Source organism: Cyprinodon tularosa, unplaced genomic scaffold, assembly GCF_016077235.1.
Source record: "Cyprinodon tularosa strain WSP-4 unplaced genomic scaffold, ASM1607723v1 ctg51, whole genome shotgun sequence".
Classification (NCBI taxonomy): domain Eukaryota; kingdom Metazoa; phylum Chordata; class Actinopteri; order Cyprinodontiformes; family Cyprinodontidae; genus Cyprinodon; species Cyprinodon tularosa.
The window spans coordinates 1,982,892-2,007,755 of NW_024039241.1; the positions used below are offsets into that span (position 1 = coordinate 1,982,892).

Here is a 24,864-nt window from a genome sequence, read left to right on the forward strand (position 1 = left end):
ATGTTTAGTTGCAAAAGAACTGAACCTCTTTATTTGGACTGTCTTGATCTGACAGATGTTGCACTTCAGACCATTCACACACATGACAGTAAAAAAGTAGAACAAAGCATGTGATGCAAAAAGTTCACAAAACATTAGAAAATGTCTGGGGAAAAGTAATTCATAATTAAATATAAATTGTACAAGACAAATATGCGCAGTTTAACCTACAGCTGGCTGCAGAATTGAACTATTATAAATCCTGGGCAACACTTGGTAGATGTCTCCATATGACACAGGCTCTGTACCTCTTATTTTGAATCCTAACATGTTTATATAAACCAGGCTAAATTCATGAAATGCATTCCCAGCTCATTTCTTGAATCGCTGGAATGTAAACATGAAGTAAACGTTTTCCTTGGCCTGTCGATAGTGTTCCGTTTACTTTCAACATTTGGCTCAGATAAGCATCGTCATCCCCTGCTGCATCAGCATCATTAACACACACTTGCAGAAAACTGAATTGTACCTCTGTGTCCATTAAAAGCAATAAATAGGCTTTAGAAAGCAACAGAGGCTATGAAAAGGATAATCTGAGCCATTTGTAACAACACAGTTAATGAAGACTGTTAAAAACAAGACTGTCTTACAAAGCCTGCATTTTTCACACACTGGAGTTCTTTCTAACAGGGAGTCTAATGATTTTTACTAAGTCAGATCCATCCAAGAGCCTGCTCTGAAGAAATCCATGACTAAAATGCAACCACTTTTAAAATAAATGTTTTCGAGTGCTGCAGTTTTGCACTTTAGGCACCACATGAACAGTTTACCAGGACATGACAGCTAACAGTTTAATCACATGGCCAGAGCAGCTGTTTGTAAAGCATAATCTGGAAAATCTTGAGTGCCATTTTAATTCACAGATCTGCGTGAGAGGATGTTTTTTTTTCTTTTAGACCCACCTATCTCAGAGTACGAGAGGGCTTTAGTTCTTTTATGCATTACGATGCAAGACAATATTTTACTCATGACATCAAATATTATGAATCAGGGATTATCCCAGAAATGTGTAAACAGTGACATCTAGGCGATATGAAACATACATTTGTTGCAAGATGACTGGTTTCTAGCTGTTGGTGACACCTGACACCGTAAGCCATCATGTCCTCTATCTACAACAGTGCTGTATTAGTGTGGCAAAACATGCAATTACAGAAAATAAGCATAAGTTATCAATATCAAGGGAGAATAGAAATACAATTGGAAAAGATATCTGTAAATAACCATCTTTACTAGACAGACCTCCTATGGCTCTGCTGAAATAATATATGGTTATCCCTGCTTTATGAAGCAACCAAAAGTGATCCAAAAGACCATAATCACACAGACATGCACCTCTGGCTCTGTCACATTCATAGACAGAGGCTGTTAAAAGACAGTTCATGGTTCAACACTGATACCAGATGATAATGGTGGAGCTCTGAGCTTGAAACACAGACACAAACAGAAAATATGGACATCGTCAAGCACCTTGAATAAGAATGATTCATCAAATCATCACAATGGCCTTTTTTAAGGACAAGGGCGTTGTGAGGTTTAGGTGCCGTGCTCTTTTGCATTTCTGTAAAAGATTAAGCTTGTTTTCATTTTCAAAAGCCAAAGCTAAAGAACCAGAGGGCTGAGACCTTTCTCATTTATCTAGCTCTGGCCAGCATTATGGTGGTTATTTGAAAACAATATGGCCTCAGTGCTTTTATCAATTCAATATCTAATTAGCTCCTGCACAGAACAAACCTCACTAGCTCTTACTAACCCCCCCGCCCCCTAGGGGGAGTCCCTGACCAAAAATGAGATTCATCATCATTTAATAAGGAGGACATTAAAATAAGAGACAAATTTGTGCTGGCAATAATGTTTCGCACTGCATTTTTTTGTTTTTGTTTTATTCTGCTCCAACTCACTACAAATATCTTTCTCGAAGCAACAAACAAACAACCCTTGTCTTTGGTTTTGTAGATGCTTAGAGGACAATCACTTTAACTTTAAATGTCAAAGTAAAACAACAAAGGAAAAAAAAGGGTATGTCCAAAAGTTTAAATACAAACTATTTCTGATTTCTTTTGGTCCTCTCTTTTCCTTTTTCAAAAAAGAAAAACATTAGAGTGAACTAAAGTAAACATCTGCCTTAATTCAAAGCCCTGACTAGAGCATCCTATGGAATCAGGTTATTACCGATGTCCAGGGAAAACCTCAGAGTTTTTACCACCAGGGCCAGTTACATTTAGTGCCTAATATCAAAGTCAATAAAAGTGCCTTACTTGTGGCTGGACATTTTCAGAACCTAGAGTGTGTGGTGAAGGGGTTGTCAGTGTGTTGTAGATAGAAAACCTTGATCAAAGGTAGCAAGAGAAGAAGAGCAAATTCAGGGAAGAACCCTTTATGACAGCACCAATCCACTTCTTTTTTTTTATATCATGGTAAACTGAACCGCTGCACACCATGCCACAGTCCTGCTGCAGGTGGCATGGCACAGCTGACACAGTTAACCTCTGTTCTACAATATAATAGTCATCTGTACTCCATTTTAATAAACTTAGTTGTATATAATAAAGTACAAAAATATTAGAGAACATATACACAGTTTTTTGTCATATTGTAGTGACTGCGTTGCCTGGGCTTTTGGAGCATACATCTATCTTTGTGCTGAACTGAGCAGGCCTCAAATGAAGTGTCTATTTCCTTTCTTCATATTGTTGATGTCCGGTCAGTTCCATCTGTGAAGAAAACAAGAGAACATTGAAAGAATACAAATAAAAATAATAAAAAAAAGCCCACATGATGCATAAAGGGATTTGCTTATGTGTGCTTTAATAAAAGCAATACATCTAGAGAGTCTGGGAGTGAGAACTTTTTATTTCCTCTATGCATTTAGTCTCTAAAGTCAACATTAAAATAATGTTTTTGTAAGAGAGAATCAGGTGATTGATGACAATGATTATTTTATGGACATAAAAAATCAACACAATGCAGTGCCCAGATCTGAGCTGCCTTCTACTAAAGCTCTGCTTAAGTTCCAGAATCAACAGATCTCCTACTGCTTTGGCCAAATTTTTTAAATGTGTGACCAAATTCTATTAGCATAGTTTGGCAGGAGGCATTACCAATGTAAACATTACAAATTGGTCAAATTCAGAAAAGACAACATTCATTATGGCTTTCTGAATGTGGCAAAAAAGAAGGTAATGACTGGTTACTAAATATAACAATTAGGAGAATGGTAGATGTTGTCCTAAAAACCAGGTAAAAGTGACATGTAGATGTTTCCTTTATGTGGATAATAAAAAACAAGCCTCTGTTGATGGTAAAAAAAAATAATGTTTTAATGTAAAATTTTATAAACAATTAATTAGAGCCGATTTGAAAAAAAGAAAAAAAACATGACAACTTTACACTGGCTGATTCCCATTTTACAACCATTCAAAAAGATGAAATATAAAATCCCTATTTGAACAGAGGAAACTCATGTTCTCACTAGAGACAAGCTGGTATTCTTTAGGTAGAAGAATGTGTGTGGTTTCCCAACAAGTCGGACTGGTAGCTAGATGCCAGTGAGGCACTTACCCCCTAAGGCATGCTCCGTCATACTGAGGCACAGTGACTCCAGCGTGGGGTTGATCTCCAGGTCAGAACCTGGAACTTGGCATTCTAAAGAAAACACAAATTTATTTTAGATTTTATAAATATTTACGATCCCCATTTATGTTTTGTCTCTTTTTTATGCATGCTTTGAAGCACACTAAATGCAACAAACAGCTGTGTTTATTAACAAATATGAAATAGTTATACTGAGTCACACAAAGTTACCACAACTCCACCTATATAAAAATAAGTTGTTTGTACAATCACCTGCAAATATCCCATTATGTTAGATAAGGTGAGATGCAGTTTTCTTTTTTGTATTTTTTATTTAATACAAATTACATTAATCCATATATTTTTACACTCTTGATATGATTCCTGCTCTAAGTGGGTTGCCCTGTCAGCTAAAGGCGTGTTTCACAGTCTATACTATATTCAACGATAAACTGATAACTAAATTAGTTGACAATTATTTCAATAATCAATTAATCACAATTAATCCGATTAATTGTTTCAGCCCTAAACCAAATATGAACTTTTATAAGTTATAGCTTGAAAAAATATTTACCTGAAACAATGCGTAATGTTAAATACTATCTAAGGTCCACATTGATCAAAAGTGTACAGTTTATTAGCATTTAAATAAGAACCATAGCTTGAAGGTGCAACAACATGAGCATAAAAATAAACCAATAGAAACACACTAGACCTTGTACTATACCTTGCTGCTGGAACATCAGCATGGTTTGTGGAGAAGTATGAACAGGCAGCGAATGGGTCCGCTGCACAGAGCTGCGACTCTGACTTGGCATACTGTTACTGCCCCCAGGGTTGGCAAACCACAGGCTCTGTGGAGAAAAGGACACAATGAGAAATCAATCTTATTTATACCGGTACTAGTGGACATGCTCTTCCAAACTTTGCAGCTGTAAAATAAATCTTCCGATTTAAGGGAAAATTTAACTAAAGCGAAGAAAACAAAGGTAAACTGAAAATGATATACGCTTATGTTTCTTAAAATATACGTTTAGTTCTAAGGCAAGTGTTTCATCCACTGGGGACGCTATACCTGTATAGGTAAAGTGTCCCTAGTGGATGCTAAGCTTGGAGGTTACAGGTCCTACAACCTCCAAATTAAGCACAGCGCAAGGCCACTTGTAGCACTGCACTGTTGCATGCTAAACATTTTCCCTTTTCGTTTAGGATTCTAACAGCAGGCCCATTGGATCAGCACATGATGAACTCACTTGTAAAGACATCCCCCTCAATTAAATCCTACATCAGAGAACCAAAGATATATCTGATCAGGTAAGTGTCATATCTGTTTTGTTACTAAACAAACTTTCAGGGGAGCTCATGCTGCTATCAAGCAACACTTTAGGTCACATGACCCATTTAGCAACAGACCCATCCGTCTTAAGTTAAACAGACATGTTTATGAGAAGGGCGGCCCATCTGGAACACTGAGATGCACTGACGGGAGCAGATTGATCAGAAAAGTCCTTTAATATTCCTCAAACTAAGCTAATACTTGGTTCAAATCCGATGCCGTGTACACAGTTTATTTTCTTTAACAGTATTTATTAATGATTTTTTTTTACAACAGGTGTTATGTCTTTTTACACATAAGCAATGAACTTTCCAAAATTATTTCACAATAATGAATAATACTCAACTAATACCTATGCCTAATTGTTGCTTGGAACATGTTTTAAAATAAGAATATAAAACCTCTTATCCAGCATCCTCCATCCAGATATAACAAACTATTCCAGTGCATCTGCCAACCTTCTGAAGTCAATTAACAGAGTACAGGTCGTAAAGGATATTAGAGGTTCCCGGTGCTCCAGCAGCATTAAGAGGTCCATACCAATCTGGTGAGTGATTAGGATTCAGTGAATTTAAAACTAGATTGGGTTAGGGGTGAAAGTCGTCGGATGTAGGGATATGCAATCGAAGGGTTCAGGGTTCAATCCCAGGCTCTGGCTATCAATGTCGTGTCCTACTCATCTGTATTGCCTAACGATGGTGGTCAGAGGGCCTTGCTGCGCCAGTGTAATGCAGCCTCACTTCTGTCAGTGAGCAACAGGGCAGCTGTGGCTACAATGTAGCTTGCCACCATCAGTATGCATATGAATGGGTGAGTACAGGCCATTTACAATTTAAAACAATTTCATCTGAGGAAAATATTACTTATGGTATAGAAAGTGTCTTCCAATTACACACATAAGATACCAAGCAGTGATATCGTATGTGCTGTTACCCCAGCTGGCCGATATCTTTTATCCTTTGGCCTTGGCTGACACGTGCTTGCCTTGCTAATTTATTAGTCCATCCAGTACATGCATTGCTGCTCCCTCCGTTTGCTACCCACTAATGTTTTCTTTGATTTGTAAATAAATATTTCTTTTGTGTTTAAATTGAGACAGGTATAATACTTGTAACACTCTGTCATTTTTAACATTAAATAAAGAAAAATTATAACGGCTTCAAGAATCTGCTCCAAAAATACCTTAATGTAAAAAAATAACCAGCTACACATATCGGCGAAAAAAATAAAAAATAAATCGATATGGACAATAGACTTAAAAAAACACTATCCCTAATACCAAGAATACCAAGTTTATGACTTTCACTTGACAAAACAGATGAATTTTAATAGGGTTACATCGTTCTGCAACGCGTTTTCATATCACTATCAACAACAACAGACCTGGTTTTATTAAGCGGTAGCAATATAGCAATACTGACTTGTCTACCCTGCCCTGCTAATGCAGGATTAGTGAGCGTGTGGCGTGGAGATGCTCCACCGATCCCACCAGGAAGACACATGCGCCCAGCTGGGAGTCCTCGAGGGGTCATCTGGAACTGCCTCTGGCCCCTTCGGCTTACACCTCCACTCACAGAGCCTGCTGTGGGGAGGGAGTTTGACCCATAGTTCCAGCTGAAACCACATAACCATAAATGAGAATAGATTAGAAATAAAAAGATCTGTCTGTTGCTACAGCTAGCTCAAATGAAATGACAGCGAAGTAAAAGAGATAACCAATAGGAAAGACGAATCAAGCGAAAAGGTTATATTAAGACAATGTGACATGTTTTGCTGTTTAACAGAAGTTCGAAGGTAATGGCCCGAAGTCTCACCCTTTCTGTCGGTAAGCCGACATGTCAGGCATAGTTTTCCGAGGGAAGAGGCGCAGCAGCTTAAGAACCTGTTGCTTCCAGGTGACCAGCCTTTTCTTGTGAGTTTCTGTGAATGCCTGATGACAAAACAAAACTGAACTGAGACAACGTGCATAAATTCAAAAGTTTGAGAAAAAAAAAAAAAAAGGTAGAAAACTTCTCACCTCGTGTGCGAGACATTTTTCAATAAGTTGAAGGTAACAACTAATGTTTTCCTCATCTGGCCTTGAAACCAGCAGCTGGGTGCATACTGAAATATCAAAACAACAATTTATATGACCAATGGTAAATACACAAAGATATACGAGGCCAATGCAGTATTGAAAGTTTCTAACTTGGGATTTATAACTTTAAATAAAAAAAGGTAATAGTAACTAAGAAAAATGCACATGAAAAGCAGCAGATAATTGTTCAGAGGGGGGTGGGTGGATGTGGCAGTGTGGCATAACTTTGTATGTGGCCCTGCATTACTCTGCTACTCTGTATATAAAGAATTTCAGTAGAACCACCTGCCTTAAGAAGTTACCATCTGAGATTTCATGTCAGTACCAAAACCTCTAGCAATTTTTTCCCCCAAAAAACAATTACAGACCAAGTAGCGACCTCTGTCAGTGTTTTAAGTTTAGTGACTTTATGTGAAAACAATTGTTGTAATTGTCTGTTACTGTCATTAGTCTCCTCCTGGTTCCCTGTCTTACAGAAAGCTGCCTCATCCTCAAAGCTAATGTATAAAAGATCTGCCAAGCTGCCGAAGGTTCTGTCCTGGATAACAAAGCTGGACATAAATATAATTCAAAATATCATTTTTAATATAGTCTCTTTTTTTCCTCTGAAACTGTTTCTGCTAAAATATTAACCTGATTACTTATTTACTCGTTCTCATTATGTGGGTATTTCTGATTTGATGTATGCAGTGTTGATTCAGGTACTGTATAAATATGGATACCTTTTTTCATAAAATGAAGTTAACATTTGTTGCATTTTAACCACAGTGATATAGGTAATTTTATAGTTTTGACACAGTTGTGCATAGGGCTGCAACAACGAATCGATAAAATCGATAAAAATCGACTTTTAAAAGCGTTGGCAACGAATTTAATCATCGATTAGTTGTGTCGCGCGATTAATGCGTCATCCGCCGCCGCCGTCATCCCGGGGAAGAAAAAAAAATATGGCGGAGCGAGTCAGCGCCGCAGTTGTGTTGCCAACTCAGCGACTTTTTAGACCCCTCCAGCGACTATTTTTTAAAAAAGCGACTAGCGACAAATCTGGCGACTTTTTACGGTGTCACTGGCGGCTTTTGGAGACTCTTACGTGAAAGCATGTATCGTTCCTGCTCTTGTCCTCCAGCGGCAGCTGCTGCTGTGGGGCACCTCCCCCATCCCAACCCCGTTCTCCCTCTCCCACAAGAATCCCTCTCAGCGCTGCAGTCCGAGCCGCGGGATTTTAGTGAGGAGTTTACCCTCAGCGTCCAGACTGCAAATGAAGCGCGCATGCCCCTGGGATTGACGGCGCAAATTGATCACAATAATTAAAATAGCCTGCGCTTTGTAAAGTGAAAAAAGTCGTAACATGCAACTTTTGTAAAAAACAAATGAGCATGGCACGGAAGCACCACTGTTATGACGCAGCACCTGAAAAGAAAACACGTTGGAGCCTTCAATGGCAGTGAAGAGAGCTGATCAGCAGGATGAGTAACCATGTTTGTTTGGTTTTAAAGTGGGGAAACGTAAGTTAGTTTCTCAGGTAGCTCATCTGATGCTTTCCTTAGCTTGTTAGTAGGTTACAGACAGTGATAAGGTTGGCTTCTTATTTTACTTTTAATTTCATTTGAATTAGCTTAAGCAGCGTTTATATTTTCTTTATAAATAAATTAATTTGCAAATTATGAGGGCAAGGCTTTTAAAGTTTAAATCTTCTGGCAAAGAAAGTAAAGAAGATCCTGCAATTTATGGAAGTAAAGCAGAATAAAATCCAGCAAGATCAGTAATATGTCAAATAATTATATTTGCCACATTCCCATGTAAATATCTGTCTTTGGAGGATGTGTTTTTTAGCACCCCTAGTTCTCTCATTTTTATTCCAAATACAATTTATAATTTGAATCACAGGGCTATTTTTATTTCTATGGTTCAGTATTTTCTCAAGTAGCATCTTTAACTGCTATACTTTCCTGTCTTAAAAGGCAGAACTCTTCTAGTCTAAAAAAACCTCATTTGTTGAAATGGGGGGGCCTATTGTTTGAGCCCCTTAGGGGCTTTAAAAAACAAAAATGCCTGTCTCTTTTTGCGCTTTATGAAACAAAGTACCCTATATTTTGTGGATGTACAGCTACATTTCTCATGTAAGTTTGCGTAGTTTTAACACAAACATTTATTTTTCATATTGCACCAGTACAGTTAATGAGCAACCTGTACTTGTGTGCTTGTTTGTTCTGTCTAGAATGTTTATTTTGGATTAAAGAGGTTAATATAAAAAAAATATTTTGTGTCCGATTCATCGATTAATCGAAAAAATAATCGTCCGATTCATCGATTTTCAAAATAATCGTTAGTTGCAGCCCTAGTTGTGCATGACCCCTTATATCCCCCACCATTAACTCATCAGCAACAAATTCATTGAAAAAACACTGAATCCACTGTGAAAACCACAGACTAAAAAACATCTTCAAGGAGGTAAATGACCATAAAAATGTTTGAGTAAATGCAATATGAGTTAGAATGACACAGTCAAGGTACAGAACTAAATCCAATTAAAAGAAATTTGGTTGTTTGAACCTAAAAGAATGCAGTTCATCAGATGAACTAATTCCAATCTGTCTGTGCTTGACCTGTCTGAAGAAAAAAAGGGCTAAATATGTCTTTATTGTCTTAATCTGGTTTTGTAGAGACAAACCCACAAGATTTGCAGCTGATTTTAGACTGAAATGTGGTTTTAGAAACCACTGGCAAATTATTAAGCATTACAAAACTATTGACAGTTTGTTTTTTATAAAATAATGAAAAGCTGTTTAATTTAGCTTCCATTTCAGAGTTATTCAAAGCTTATCTTTCTCCATCATATAAAATCTCAATTAAATATATTCAGGGGACATGACAAAACGGTTTTAAGGGAAATAAATCTTTTTACAAAACATTATGAATAGGTATGAGCAGGTATAATGAGACTGATGACAAAACATAAAAAAAAGATAAGCTAGCTGGATTTTTTTTCTTCTTCTATTTTTAACTGTGCTTACAGCCTTCAGGGTTTGGGATTGTATTAAAGTTGCAAAAATGTATCTTACAAAGAGGAGTTTAACAGATTTCTGTTTCCGTTTAGAAACAGTTTTAGTTTAAATTAGCTACATGCTAAAATTGAAATGCTTATAAATGTACCTTTTCCCATGACGCGTGTAAACTGTCCTGCAATGTCCCCATCTGAAACAGGTGTGACTGCAGAGTCTCCGTCACAGGGGGGTTGGTTGTGAGACTGAAAATCCTCCGATGTTGGCTCTTTATCTGCTTCTGTTTTTGTGCCTTCTGTGGAGGAATTGGAGGCATCTGAGACAGCCTGTGCAGCGCTGGGTGGACTGTAGGCCTTGATGGGTGTAATAATGATCTGCTGAAGCTCCTGGAGGGCATTTCGCAGGTTCCCCCCCTCCAAAATATCCTGCCGGGAGATGTGAGCACCAGTATCACACAATGCAGAGATAACTCATTCAGAATAATGCACATGTTGGCCTAAAGGTTTAACTTTTCTGTAAAATGAAAGTGGTTTAATATGAAACCTTGTAGAAAAACTTAACTGTTACAACAATGTGCTTCAATAATTTCCTATAGTTGTGAGATACAACAGAGCTAAACAAACTTTCATGATATAATCCCAAAAGGGAATGTTTATTGCCTTTTTCAGCTACAGAGAAACCATAATCACCTTTTCTAAAGACTTGAGAACACCTTGTCTCTCTCGCAGCTTTTGGATACTCAACGCAATCTTGTGTCGGGCTCCTTTAGTGACATTCTGAAAAAGCCAGATGAAAAATGACAAAATGGTGTGAGAAGCCATGTCTTGAGGGTACAGTGAGCAATTTTTACAGGCACTAAATAAACCTAATCACCATCTGTTTCAATACAGGCAAGCAGGAAGGGGAAAAACATCCTACCAATTGTATAATGCGTGAGTGGCTCAATATAACCATAGGGTGGATTGTTTAATTTCATGCCTCATTGAGAGCTGATGTATCATCAAGTTTGAAGGCTACAGAAATCACACTTTGAAAGCAGGGAAGGTAACCAAACAAATGGAAACACCTGAGATTCTAGATGTTGCTCCGTGAGTATCATCATCTCCTCATAGGTCATCTGAGAGAATAGGGATGCATATTTATGAAGACGGAGGCTCTTTAACCACGCAGGAACATCTACAACACAAGGGACAGATCTCATAAACAAGGAATGTGAGGTGATTAAAAAACATTAACCTTTTAATTCTGAGTTTAATAAGACCTAAGCTAAGCCAAGCCAAACTTTTCACTTTGTGGAATGTATCACAGACGCTAAAATAACACCAAGTCATTCTAAGAATGAGACACAGTGGCTTTACAGAGGCAGTTCAATTAATTAGAGCTTGAGCTGGTATTAAAAAGTTATCATCTAAAAAGGTGCTAAATAAAACAGTGTATTCCACACAAATTCTAAAACTTTTCATTTTTCAAAATCAAGGTGCTGCTTATTTGAACACAGGGCTGGAAATCGCAATCCTGAATCAGTAGATATGAAAGGGTTCAGAGTAAGGCTGAAACAATTAATCGATTATTGAAATAATCCTCAACTAATTTAGTAATCGATTAATCATTAACTGGAGTAAAGAGACTCTAAAACTGTTGTTATAGAACTTGGATTCTTTCTGTATATATTATAAGACTTAGTGGTAACATTTATTAATCGATAACAAAGTAAAGTTGCTTAATTTTATTGATCGACTATTGATCAATTGATAAGCTGCCATATTCTTAAAATCTGGATTTTTTTTTTCTTTGTATCAAGATAACATAAAAGACTAATGTTTGAGAATATTCTGAATCTTTTAAAAAAGCTGCACAAAACTATATTTTAACTATTTAACTGTAAAAAAAATTATCAAACACTCACTTATAGAAAAAAAATGTGTGTGTTCTTACACAATATAGAACTCAGATATATACACTATTTTTAAAACATAAGAAAATGTTACAGTTCTGAGTGATAATCATTTAAATCGTTCTCTATAACCTTATGAAAACCCAATCTTAATGAAAATCTAATGGTTTTAAGCAAAGCACGGAATGCATTTACATATCTGCTGATTATCTTTTGTAAACTATTATGCATAGATAAACACACACAGGATGTTTTAAATTATTGGTACAAATACTAAAGAGAAAAAGGTACGACAACGACTCATCAGTTATACAGTCAAACGCGCTACAACATCATTTTTGTAACAGATCTAATTTTAGAATTTACAATTTCTAAATGCAGATAAGGGGAAATTGATACGGCATAACAAAGTACACCACATTTTATAGCACCAGTAAAGTAAGGCTGTATTATAGTGAACCAACAGCAGATTAATTTTACCAGAGCCACCTGAGGGCTTTGTTATTTAATTAACTCTGACCTTTCATGCCGCTGCCATCCTCCAGGAAAGTGTTGCGAGCGGAGCCCTGCTCTTCTGTCTGCTCACTGCCTGAAGATGCTATGCTGCTCTGAGGTGAAAGGGGTGCATGATCTGTGGAGATGAAGTTCTGCCGCCCCCCTGTGTCATCCTGGCTGCCCCACTCTGAACCACAAGCCTGGGAGTTAGAGGGAATCCCCTGCATGGGCTTCTTCAGAGGGCTTGGCTGGATTTGCCCAACCATACCTGCCAAGGGAGCAATCCATGTATGACCAAAATATCTTTAATAAAAGAGCTGGTGGCTAAGAAGCTCCCAAATTGAGAAGTAAAAACGTACCATTACCTGTGTTATTGCTGTTAACTGGAGAGGACATCCCGCCTGGAAAAGGCATGTGTCCATTCTGGCCGGCAGGAGATGTGCTAGATGAAGGGGACTTGTCTGACCATGCATTGCCTGGGTCAAGAACCTCAGCAGAGCTGGGCCATTCATCTGAGCCCTGGCGTGGGTGGTAAGGGCTCGGAGGTGCCCGAGATGCATAACCGCTAGAGAGGTGTTCCTCCAGGTGATTTAGCCAGGAGGCAAGTGAGGTGCGATCATCCAGGGTGGTGGCAGGGTGGATGAGTGCATAGGAGAGCAGTTGCCTGCTTTCTTCCACAAAAAGGCTACTCTCAATCGTGTGGGTTAACACCTTCTGCAGCAGCTTCATGTACTCACATTTGGCCTCACAGTTACGTGGCTGCAGCAGGGGCAAGTGGGACAACAGCAAGGAAACCACCTTTTCCTTTGGCTCCTGATGCCACTGGCTGACAGTTGCTAATAAAATTCAAAACAAATCAGTGGTTTTTTAGTTAAAATAATGTGTCTTATTGCCTACTTTTAAATAATAAACAGCAAGCTTTACTTACCTGCATTGTTGGCCTCAGCTTCAAGGATGTGGATCTCAGTGCAGTCTGCCAGCCAATGTTCAAGGCAGATGTGGAGAAAACGAGCCTGGGTGCGGGACACCCTCTTCAGAAGTGACAAGAGTGCCACCGTCTGTTCACACTCATTCCAGCCTTTGAACCAATCTGTGAGGATACCCACCTGATCTCGGAACATCATGGCGTGTCCCCTTGGTAGGGAAAATGGGAATGTTTAGATGGGGAGTTGGTAGTTTTGCTGCTCTGTCACACAGAGACAGGATGAGTCCTTCCCCGCACAGCGGGGTCCTTGTTTCAACAGTCCAGGGATCCCCTCAGATCAGACCGAGGGGTCCTCACATGGTTCAGGTGCTGGATGAGCAACAGACAGGAATGCTGTCTGGATCTGTAGGAAGATGTCTTATGTTCACTGGGTGTCAGCCAGAATCGGTAATGGCTCCCAACGGCGCTCTTTTATTTCACATCATCTGTTCCCTGTTGAAGCAGCAAACAAAAATTAAAAACATTTCTCCAAATGCTGCGTATTCATGTTAACCCACTGCCATTGTTATTAACATACAGCGCTTTACTTAAGTACTCCTAAACAATCCGTCGCATTAGATCCAACAACTTCAATGTATCTAACTGGGATTCAACACATAAATGTGAATAAGGACAGGGTTTATTTCTATTCAGCCCAAATACCGCATAGGACAAGATAGCCTCCTGGAACAAGTTTAACATTATTGGGATATTATTTAATAGATATTGAAATATCACTTGACGTTTTGTTCGATCTATTGCACTATGTGGCAGTTTATAATTTCTCATCATGCAAGGAGGATGCTAGCAGTGTCATATTAAAGGTATGCTTAACTGTAGTAAGAATAGGAAAGCTTGTAAAGATAAAAGGGAGGATAGATGAAGTTATATAATCCAGGAGGAAAAGTCAAAGACCTAAATGCTGTAAAAGACATCATCAACCATAGTTTAGATAGGGGTGCATGCAAAGCATTTGGCCAATCTGTCTTTCTTCGATGAGTAGAAGGAACACACCTTCCACAGATGGAAAATGTGGTGGAAGCATTATACTCTGAAGACATTTGTGTCTGACGGGGAAGCTTTTCTAAGTTCATTGCAGAATGGATGAAGTCAGACACAGGACAGGGAAGTGGGGATATACCTACTAACAGAACAGCGACCCAAAACAAACTACTAAGGCTGTGATAGAATTGGTTCAGATAAAAGCATATGTGTGCTTTAGAACAGCCCAGTCATAAGTACACCCACTTAGAAAGACTGATATCCAATTTTTAAAAAATCAGATGCAGAGCCTAAAAGCTGTGAAGAACTATTTTTCATCTTTGCATAGAAGAGAAGCAAAAAAATGAAAACTGATAAAAGCATTTACAGCAATGCTAGAAAAGGTTGCAACTGTAACTACTTCCACAAGGGACTTATCAACTTACTGATAATGTAAAACTCAATTCAGACACACACACACACTTAACAAATTCTCATTTGTAGAAATGTCTGAAAAGTTGAAAATCCGTTCCTCTCTACTTCCGAGTTATTCTGTGTTGCCTCTTCACAACAAATACATTTAAGTTTGTTGTTTGTGGCATAACAGAATCTTGAAAAATACATGGGACATAAAATGCTAGCCACTGAGGTTTATTCCCTATAAAATCAAAAAAAAAAAAAAAAAAAAACAATGATAAAATAGTTTTTAAAAAATTAAGTGAAAGAGAATTTTAAAATAATATGCAAATCAAACAAGGGTAGCGACAAAGAAAGCAACATTAGTAGAAGCGTTCAAGACAAGAGATACTTTATCAAAAGCAGTTTCCTAACTATGTGCAAATAAACCTTCATGTTCTGACCATGCTTAGTGTGAGGGATTGCCTCAGAGTCAATGACTCAAAGCAATCAACTGGTTTTCCTTAGAAAACTTTCAATTTGACTGTATGATCTTGTGATCTGTAAAGTGCCTTGAGATGACATGTGTTGTGAATTGGAGCTATATGAATAAACTGAATTGAATTGAAAACAAATGTAGGGAATAGAGAAACAAGAGAAACCGATGCTGCTGGGCAACATATTATGAATATATTAACAGAAAAACATAAACTAAGCATCAATTTAAAACATTCAGTCAAACAAATAATTAGGCTTATTATAGTTTCCCTAAAGTCGAAAAGAAAATCCATCCTCCACAGCAAAGGGAATGAGAGATTTAAGTAAATGTCAAACGAGCTAACTCTCATCACGGCAAATGGCTTCTCTTAGCATTATACCAGGCTGTGAAAAACTAAGCGTTGTATCCTATACTGAATATAACTTACCAACAGTGTGTGTTTGATTAGTGATTTTAAAAGTGACATACATTGAAAATCATAACTCTGTGCAGCTGAACATTCATAAATAGCGGTAAACTGCAGTTAGCCTGGTCGGCCGAGTCTCTGGTGAGGGATTCGGGATGTGTATTGTTTTGCGTTGACGCTGCTCCTAAACATTTTCTCCGTTTGTACTTAAAGAGTTTGCCACGAAAACCGTCTGATGAAACGCATTTTCTCTCTAAGAGAAGGCAAAGGTCTAATAACATTACAAATATACACGAACTGTTAATTATACCTTATGGGATTTAAAAATAAATGTTTACCTTTCTCAGATGTGCTTGGTTAGCAAGCTAGGCTAAAGTGCTAATCCACAGCTAGCTCGACAGAGGAGTAGGAATAGTTCTGCTAACGGTTGCAGTTACGTTAGCTTAGCTGGCAGAAACGCTGGTTTTCTGTTCCCCCGCGTTGTAAAACGCTAAGAGCCGTCATTGACAGCTACGAGCGATGGTTGTTTTAACCGTAACATTTCTGAACAGGCGTATGAACAGAAATGCTAGTTGGGATACAGAAAACAAGGAGTGTACGCCTGGAGAAATCCACTTCGATTTTTGAGTTGACGTAAGACGTAAGCAAAACGTCACACGTTTTCACGTACGTAAGCTAGTTTTCCACCCAACTGTTCCAGACATTTCAAAGCTTCCTTGACGGTTGTCTCGTTTGTAGGTTGTCAAAAATACCCCCACAGAAATCAGATAACCTTCAAAGGCTTATGTTGGTGACAGTCGTTCACCTAACTAAACCTTGGAGGAATTTAATCGTCACTGATACCAAGTTTTTGGTCTGGCCTGCTGCCCTCTGAACTCCTACTAAAGCATTCTTTTGTATTTAGTCATTCTTCTTGCTTGTGTATTATAGATACTGTATATACAGATAAAACAGGTTAATGTTGATTGACATATTTATAAGTAAATCAGTTAAAAATAGCCAAATGCACCACAATAGAGTTCACAAAACAGGTTTGTAAGACATGACAAAAAGGTTCTAAAGACACTAGGGTCTCAGCTGATTTTAAATTAACCCTGATCTTGTGACCATCTCCCAAGGCTCACTGATGGAGCATATGGCAATGGTGGATGGCCAACTGCAATGGCGTAACAAAACAACAATAAGCCCCTAAACAATATTATCTGGTTGGGCCCCATATGAAGTTCAACACCCAGACCCTTACCCGCCCCCCATTTTGGGAAGTTTTTTTCCATTCTTCCAGCAGGTCTTTGCTTTTTCTTTTCTGGAATCCGCTTAAGTACCGCTTTTGGGTATCCATTGTCGCTAACACATTGTCCATAACGGTTATGGTTTTAATCTACGCTCTCGATTACCCATAATTCCAAGTCATAGAGGAAAAAAATAAAATACTCAAATACATCGTTCTTTTAAGATCTTTGTTACGGTTTGAAACAATTGTCTAATGAATTATACACAGTTATTAACATAGTAATTAAAAGTACCGCTGTCTGCTTTGCTATTGGTGTTGTGTTTAAACGGCTCATCATCATGTTGAAATCTGGCATGTCTTGGTTTATAAATCAGGTCTGGTCAATCACCCTAATATCGGGTGGATTTTAAGATGAATTTTTTACACCATTACGTCCTAGTCCATAATTGCGAAGGGGGCCTACCAGGTGTCAGTAACAGGGCCCCTAAGCAACTACAGTCTCTGCTTTCCAATATTTACGCCATTGGATGGAGCATATGGCAATGGTGGATGGCCAACTGCAATGGCGTAATGACACAACAATAGGCCCGTAAGCAACATTATCTGGGTGGGCCCCATATGAAGTACAACAGCCATCAGCAGCTCTTTGCTTTTTCTTTTCTGGAATCCGCTTAAGTACCTCTTTTTGGTATCCATCATCACAAACACATTGTACGTAACGGTTATGGTTTTAATCTACGCTCTTGATTACCCATATTTCCAAGTCGTAGTGTAAAAAATAAAATAGTCAAATACATCGTTCTTTTAAGATCGTTGTTGCGGTTTGAAACATATTATATGAGTGTAATTATTACCAACCGTCTAATGAACTATACACAGTTATTAAGATAGTAATTAAAAGTACCACTGTCTGCTTTGCTATTGGTGTCGTGTTTAAACGGCTCACCATCATGTTGAAATCTGGCATGTCTTGGGGTATAAATAAGGTTCGATCAGTTACTGTAATATCAGGTGGATCTTAAGAGGCATTTTTTTCGCACCATTACATCTGCAATGAGACGTCTTAGTCCATAATTGCGAAGGGGGCCTACCAGGTGTCAGTGACGGAGCCCCTAAGAGGTCGTGGGCCCCTAAGCAACTGCAGTGTCTGCTTACCAATATTTACACTATTGGATGGGGCATATGGCAGTGGTGGATGCCCAACTTCATGAAGTGCAAAGCTTCTCAACAATCTCTTATTGTTCTTGGGAACAGAGCTCACTTAAAAACTGAATACTTATGAGAGTTTCTTTTTTCATTCCACATTTTAGCTCCACAACTTTACATAGTTTAAGTTTATTACATATTTATAAATAAACGTGCAATTTTCTGATGACCACCTTGTCCTACACTCCAAATAACAAACCCATGAGACGTTCAGTTTGCCAATTGATCACAAAAGGAACACTGGGGATTACCATAGCAATTGGTACTTGACCCCTAACTCTTCTTCATTTAAATTTGTCAGTTCTTTCAAAAAGCGGTGTGCAGTTTACTTAATTCATCATGTCAGGGAAACCATTGACTCAAAATTGGATCTGTCAAATTGTTTGCATTTAATAAAACTACACACTTTCTTATTTCTGTAACCATTAAACAAATGTATCCTTCATTGCAAGTCACAATAGGCAAAATGATGTTTGTGGAGCATACTTGTGTCTTTTAAGTGGTTGAAATGTAATAAAATAGTAAATCCCCTTTTCATTACAAATCATAAGTAAAATAACTATTCTATAACCATCTGTGGAAGCAGGTGTTTCACAATTATTACAATTCTTTCACCTGCAGCATAATAGATTAATCTGGGTAGTAGCTAGTACAATTTACTCAGTTACAGCTGAAAATTTTTACATTTAGGAGTAGTTTTACAGTATTGTACGTTTTAGTTTTACTTGACTAAAAAATATTATACAATATCACTGCTACTACTTAAGCAAACTTTCTGGTTACACTATCTATTGTGAGTAACTTAACTAAAAAAAAACAAGCTTGTTCTAAACAAATATGCACTATTGAGAGATTAAAATTCTTCTTTTCTGGAGGCTTATTGGTTAAATTATTATTTAGTTCTATATACCGTGTCTGCCGTATCTTCTGCGTTTGATTGACAATACAGAGAACAGTATATTGTAACCTAACACGATCTTGCATACTGTGACAATTGATTTTGTAAGGTTTATAACTCAAAATATATTTATCCGTTTTTTATAATCATGGGTAGTAAGTAGATCAGTTACTCAGTACTTGAGAAGCCTTTTTACCAAATACCTTTTTTTTTGTTACTTTTACTGGAGTGAAAATATGATGAAGTAGTGTTACACTTACTTAAGTACCATTTTTGGGTACTCTACCTAATCGCTGATCTGCACCTTAGATATTTTGAACAAAAGTGTACTGGAATTAATCTTTGGGACATATAATGTTTTTCCATTTAGCCATAGATTCTTAGTCTGATTGACTCTTTTGTTGGTAATGGTTTGCAACTTTAAAAGAGTCATGATCAATTAGAGTGGTTAACAGATCCAGCTAAGGAAGGCGTAAGGCATGTGACCAAAACATGTTCCGTCAAAATCATCTGCATGGAGTTGAGAAGTGAAAGTAACTCAAAACAACTCTGTGGCATGAAAAGGTGACTGATTTGAGAACAAAGAAAAAAAAAAAGAATAAATAAATCTCTGATAAATTGGAAAATATTTCTGTTTTGTGGTTGTTTGGTTGTTTTAATCTCCATTTTATAAAAAAAAGAAGAAAAAAAAAAGAAATATACAACACACCGCAGTACTTGTGCAATAGTGGGCTCTTGTGTCAGTAAAAAGAGGAAAGAGTCCTGCCACAGAACTTAGCTGTCTGCCCGCCCTCTCTTCACAAAATAAAGGAGGATCTCCTGACATTCTGAGAGAAGCCATTTGTAGCAAACGGTTTCAGCAAGAAGGTGTAACACAGGACAGGAACCTTTCAAAATGGTATGTGCAACTGACACAATGACTAGTTTTTATTTTCAGCTTATTTTTAAAGGAATTGTTTAAATTCTATCCATTAACATAAAAAAGGATACATTTTCAGCTAACTTCATCAGTAATGCACAAGTCAAAGATTTATCTCCCACTTTCAAACAGGAAGTCTGCTCATGCAGCATAACACTTCCTGCTCTTAACATGTCAGAATGGTAAAAATGTTTATTAAAGTTAGAATTGCAGTTCTAATTATACACATTTTTTTTGCAACATATCTGCAGTCGAGCTCTTTAGTCGTGTGCGAAGTGGACGACAGTCTGAAAGAAAAACTGAAAAAGTTCAGATTCCGAAAAGAAACCAACAATGCAGCCATACTAAGTAAGTACTGCATTCTGGAACAATTAAACATTTAAGAAATTTAAATCAATTTGCACATTAGGTTTTTCTTTTACATGCATAAAGATGAAAACAAATTTCTTTATTTCAGTGAAAATAGACATGGAGAAACAACTTGTTATCCTTGAAGAAGAATATGAGGTAGATCCAAAGTAATGTTTAAAATTAATCAAAGCCATCTAAGAACCCCGATTTGAATCTGTGAAGGAAGCAAAGGATTATGGTTTATGAGAAGAAGGCCTTCCAGACTCAAAGGTGTTTAGATCATCACCAAAGATAAATCATCCAATACTTGTAAAAATATGCAAAAAGCTAGTAAAATTTATGAGAAGAATCAAACTGCCATAATGTCAATAAAGGCCTTTCTATTGGTTATATAACTGCTTGAAATAATTTTTAAGATTTAATCTTTGATTACAAGTAAATGAAACAAATAAAATAACTGATAGTCATTTATTTATTTTGCTTTGAAATAACACATCTAATATCTTCTAGGATATCTCATTGGATGACCTGAGAGACGAGCTGCCAGAGCGCCAACCCAGATATCCTAACTGAATTTCCAGTCATAGTTAGTCTTCATCTCTTTCATAGACAGTTAGAATTTGGTGACAATGACGCAGATTATGACACAATATGCAAAATCCAGCACAAAGGTACACTCGCTGGTTTGAGTCCAGACCTTTTTTAATATTAGGAAAAGATTTAATCGCTGCAACAACATGAAAACTGAGAGGTAGATCAAAAATGTGCATAATTCATTAAATTGTACAAAAAAAGTTCATCCTCCTTGACAACAGCTCACATATATCGTCTACAGCTACAAATATATCCATGCCGATGGGAGGGTGTCTTATCCGCTCTGTTTCATTTTCTCAAGCCCAATGGGTAAGTAATTAGAGCTTTCTAACTCAACCTTTGCCTCTAAACTGTTATAGTTTAAATGTGTCCTATGAAAATAGGGCTAGCTTTATTGAATTCTGAGTTGGAATTTACAAATTTACAAAAACATCTACTTTTTTTATTATTAGATTTTTGTAATGAAAAAGCAAGAAAATTCAAAAATAGTAAGACAAAATTGCCCATGCAGGTGTAACTATATATTTATATGAAAGAAGAAAAAACATTAATTTAAAAAACAGACAATAAATGTTCTTCAATTCAGTCATATTTTAAATAACTGTTCACAGTGAGGTTCGCTGGAGTCCCAAAGTCTTTGAAATGATTACTGCAAAAACGATCTAGAAATAAGTAAAAATGTCTTCAATTAAGTGTATTTACCCTTAGCTTCACCAGGTTAATAAGATGATTTGCCAATGGAATGAGTATTTTTACTCTTAAAATAAGATAAATAGATAATATGCACTTGAAATAAGACAATGCTTATTTTAAAATGTAAACTGTCTTGTTCTGTTGGTAAAGTGTCTCCCTTTCTTCCTCAATAAAAAAAAAAAACAGCACTTAATTTACAAAAAAAAAAATTTCTTATTTAGATTTAGATTTTTTTGCGGTATAGTGCTGTCCAAACTGATATAAGTCATTAATTTTGAATTTCTTTAGATTGGGGTTTTATGTTTTGCTTTTGGGATATTTTACACTACTTCATGTTGTCAAGCATCCATCCATTTTCCATCACGCTTATCCCAAATGGGGTCACGAGGGGTGCTGGTGCCTATCTCCAGCTGTCTATGGGCAAGAGGCAGGGTACATGCTGGACAGGTTGCCAGTCCATCGCTGGGCAAATTTAGAGAAGCCAATTAACCTAACAGTTTTTGAATGGTGGGAGGAAGCTGGAATAGCCGGAGAGAACCCATGCATGCTCAGAGAGAACATGCAAAGTCCATGCAGAAAGGCCCCGGGCCGGGAATCCAACCTGAAACCTTCTTGCTGCAATGCAGCAGTGTTACCCACTGTGCCACTGAGTAGCCATGTTGTCAAACAGGTTCTATTCAAGTGATTTTTTTTAGATATAATTGGCAGATGGCAATTATTAGATCTGGTTGTGGCCAGGTACCATGCCTAATCAGAATAACTTGTTTACAAAACAAAATCCCAACAAAAACACATTTTATACAACATATGTTTGTTTTTCTACCGTCTTTAATATTACAGGGTGTAAGCCAGAGCAGCAAATGATGTATGCAGGCAGCAAGAATCGACTGGTCCAAGCTGCGGAGCTCACAAAGGTAATACGTTCATTTTGACCTGATTATAATTACATTGTCATGTAATGTCAATGGTCATGAGAGGTCATGTAATGCTAATTAAAATTAATAATTTCTTCATTCTTTTAAACATTGGATAAAACATTCTAAACTAAAATGCATACATTTGGGTATTCTGACACTAAAATATACACACATGGACAAAATTGTTGGTAATCCATGTTTAGTTAAAAGAAAAGGACCCACAATGGTCAAAGAAATAACTTGGATCTGAAAAAAAGTTATTAAAAAAATCTATGAAAGCAAACAAATTTAACTCAGACATTGATTTGCAACAATGCTTCAACAGAATGGTTTAAAATAGGATAGAATAGAATTCAACTTTATTATCATTGCACTGTTATGAGTACAAAGCAACAAAATGTGATTTGCATCTATCCAGAAGTGCTAGACAGGATATACATAATATTACAGGTGTATGTACAAGCAAAAGTAGTACGTAGTTAGGGACTGTAAAAAGTTGTGTATAAATATTAATATGAATATTGGAGCTACATCCATAAACTAATGAATTAGATAGTACCCCTAGAAAAGACTGAAAATATTGGTAAACAAAGGGACATATTAAATCAAGGTGTGTCCACTAATTAGCATCACACCACTATAATCTTATAATCGGTGGTTCTATTTATAGGGATACAGCTAGTCACTAGTCTGTGACATGGTGCGTACCACACTCAACACAGACCAGAGGAAGAGATAAAAGGAAATTATAGACAATCGTGTTGAAGGTAAAGGCTATAAGACCGTCTCAAAGCAGCTGGATGCTCTTATGACTAGAGTTGCTCCATGGGAATGTAGCCAACATCCCTGGACGTCCCAAAGGGAGGGAAATTAATGACGAGCCAAAGAAACAGATAACACGAATGGTAACAAAAGAGCCCAGGAAAAACTTGTAAAAGAGATTAAAGGGGAACTTCAAGCTTAAGGAACATCAGTGTGGGATTAAACCATCCGTCGTTTGAGCCAAAGTGGATTTAATGGGAGACTCATTTACCCTCATTTAAAGCAAACCATTAAAAAGCCACACTGAAATCTCCCAAACGAGATGTAATAAAGCCTCAAAGCTTCTGGGAGAATGTTCTATGGACAGATGAGACAAAAATAAAGCTTTCTATCAGGACTTTAATGGAAAAAATGAAGCATATCAAGAAAAGTATGCTGTCTCTACTGTGAAGGATGAAGGAGACTCCTTTATGTTCTGGGGCTGCTTTGCTTCATCCGACACAGGTTGTCTTGAATTTCCGCAGCTTACAATGTATTCTCAAGACTATCAAAAATTCTAAAGAGAAATGTGCTGCCCACTATCAGAAAGCTTGGTCTTAGACAACCTAGTCAAAAACACACATACAAAAACATCCAGTAATGGTTAAGAGGAAAATATTGGGACTACAGTATTCTGACATGTTCTTCTATGAGCCCTGACCTAAATCCTATTGATCATATGAAAAGAGCTGAAACATGCCGTCTGGAAAAGAAGCCCTTCAAAGCAGTTTGCTCATGAGGAATGGGTCAAAATACCTGCTGAGAAGAGCAGAAGTCTCACTGACAGTAACAGGAATATTTGATTGCAGTGATAGCCTAATAAGGTTTTGCATCATTTTTGTCCAGGCCTGTTTCATGCATTTTTCTTTTTCCATCTGCTGAAGCATTAGCATTGTAAAGCAATGTCTGAATTTTGATTTTGTAGATTTTATGTTCGCCATTCAAGTTATTTGTATGGATATGGTGGGTTTTTCCTTTCATTAAATGACCACCAACAATGTTCTCCACGTGTATGTCAAATTGAAAGAATTTTGTTGCCATTTAAACAGCATTTAAAATACAGAATATGTACATGATTTAGACCATTTTATGCTATTTTTTTTATATGTGTTAAGACTTAATGTATTAATAGCATCCATTTTATTCTGTCAGGTCTTTGAAACCAGAAATGCTGATGACCTGACAGAAGAGTGGCTCAAGAACCAGCTGTCATTTTTCCGCTGAAACTGCATCTCCTCCAGTTTTCAAACCAAGTTTTTCCATTTCTAAACAAGACAATTAATTTTATTTCCTTTTTTGTTCTTTTTGATGATAAAATATTTACTCTTTGCTGCAGTTTTGGCTTGCAAGGCATTTTAGACCTGACCTGTTACCTTTTATCCTTTATTTAAACAAGTTTAAATAAAAGTAATGCTTATTTTATTTTCTGAAAATTGCTGTTTTTTCCCCCAACACTGGCAGGTGACTCTAGTGTTTTGAATCTACAGGTTGTAACCAGAGGTCTGTGTACTGCCCAACATTAACATTTTATCATTGTAATTTAAAGATAATTGAAGTAAATTATAAAGCTTCTACGATGCAACAAATATTTG

General features: G+C 37.2%; 2 protein-coding genes across 2 annotated transcripts; one reads left to right on the forward strand and one right to left on the reverse strand.

Moving 5' to 3' along the window:
- Positions 1-3: 3 nt before the first annotated feature.
- Positions 4-16,295, reverse strand: LOC119795368 (protein Smaug homolog 2). Its single transcript, XM_038303348.1, has 13 exons — positions 16,001-16,295; positions 13,345-13,833; positions 12,782-13,252; positions 12,442-12,684; positions 11,094-11,203; positions 10,717-10,803; positions 10,179-10,452; positions 6,966-7,051; positions 6,763-6,878; positions 6,370-6,562; positions 4,340-4,466; positions 3,601-3,684; positions 4-2,753 (listed from the first exon to the last, which is right to left on the reverse strand). The coding sequence occupies exons 2-13, from the start codon at positions 13,538-13,540 to the stop codon at positions 2,725-2,727; spliced, it is 2,016 nt and encodes a 671-aa protein (XP_038159276.1). The 5' UTR covers positions 13,541-13,833; positions 16,001-16,295; the 3' UTR covers positions 4-2,724.
- Positions 16,296-19,806: 3,511 nt separating this feature from the next.
- gmfg (glia maturation factor, gamma) lies at positions 19,807-24,860 on the forward strand. The gene is made up of 7 exons (XM_038303358.1): positions 19,807-19,895; positions 20,168-20,264; positions 20,374-20,423; positions 20,778-20,827; positions 21,088-21,170; positions 22,395-22,468; positions 24,425-24,860. The coding sequence occupies exons 1-7, from the start codon at positions 19,893-19,895 to the stop codon at positions 24,494-24,496; spliced, it is 429 nt and encodes a 142-aa protein (XP_038159286.1). The 5' UTR covers positions 19,807-19,892; the 3' UTR covers positions 24,497-24,860.
- The last annotated feature ends 4 nt before the right edge of the window (positions 24,861-24,864 follow it).

What these genes read in the sequence shown, in the direction of transcription:
- LOC119795368 (XM_038303348.1), bottom strand. Translation starts at nt 13,540, where the DNA reads ATGATGTTCCGAGATCAGGTGGGTATCCTCACAGATTGGTTCAAAGGC. An exon ending in AGCTGAGGCCAACAATGCAG is followed by an intron (nt 13,253 to 13,344) that starts GTAAGTAAAGCT and finishes GAATTTTATTAG; the next exon opens with CAACTGTCAGCCAGTGGCAT. An exon ending in TACACGCGTCATGGGAAAAG is followed by an intron (nt 7,052 to 10,178) that starts GTACATTTATAA and finishes TTGATATTTCAG; the next exon opens with TATGCACCCAGCTGCTGGTT.
- gmfg (XM_038303358.1), top strand. An exon ending in TCCTTGAAGAAGAATATGAG is followed by an intron (nt 20,424 to 20,777) that starts GTAGATCCAAAG and finishes AATATCTTCTAG; the next exon opens with GATATCTCATTGGATGACCT. An exon ending in CATTTTCTCAAGCCCAATGG is followed by an intron (nt 21,171 to 22,394) that starts GTAAGTAATTAG and finishes TTAATATTACAG; the next exon opens with GGTGTAAGCCAGAGCAGCAA.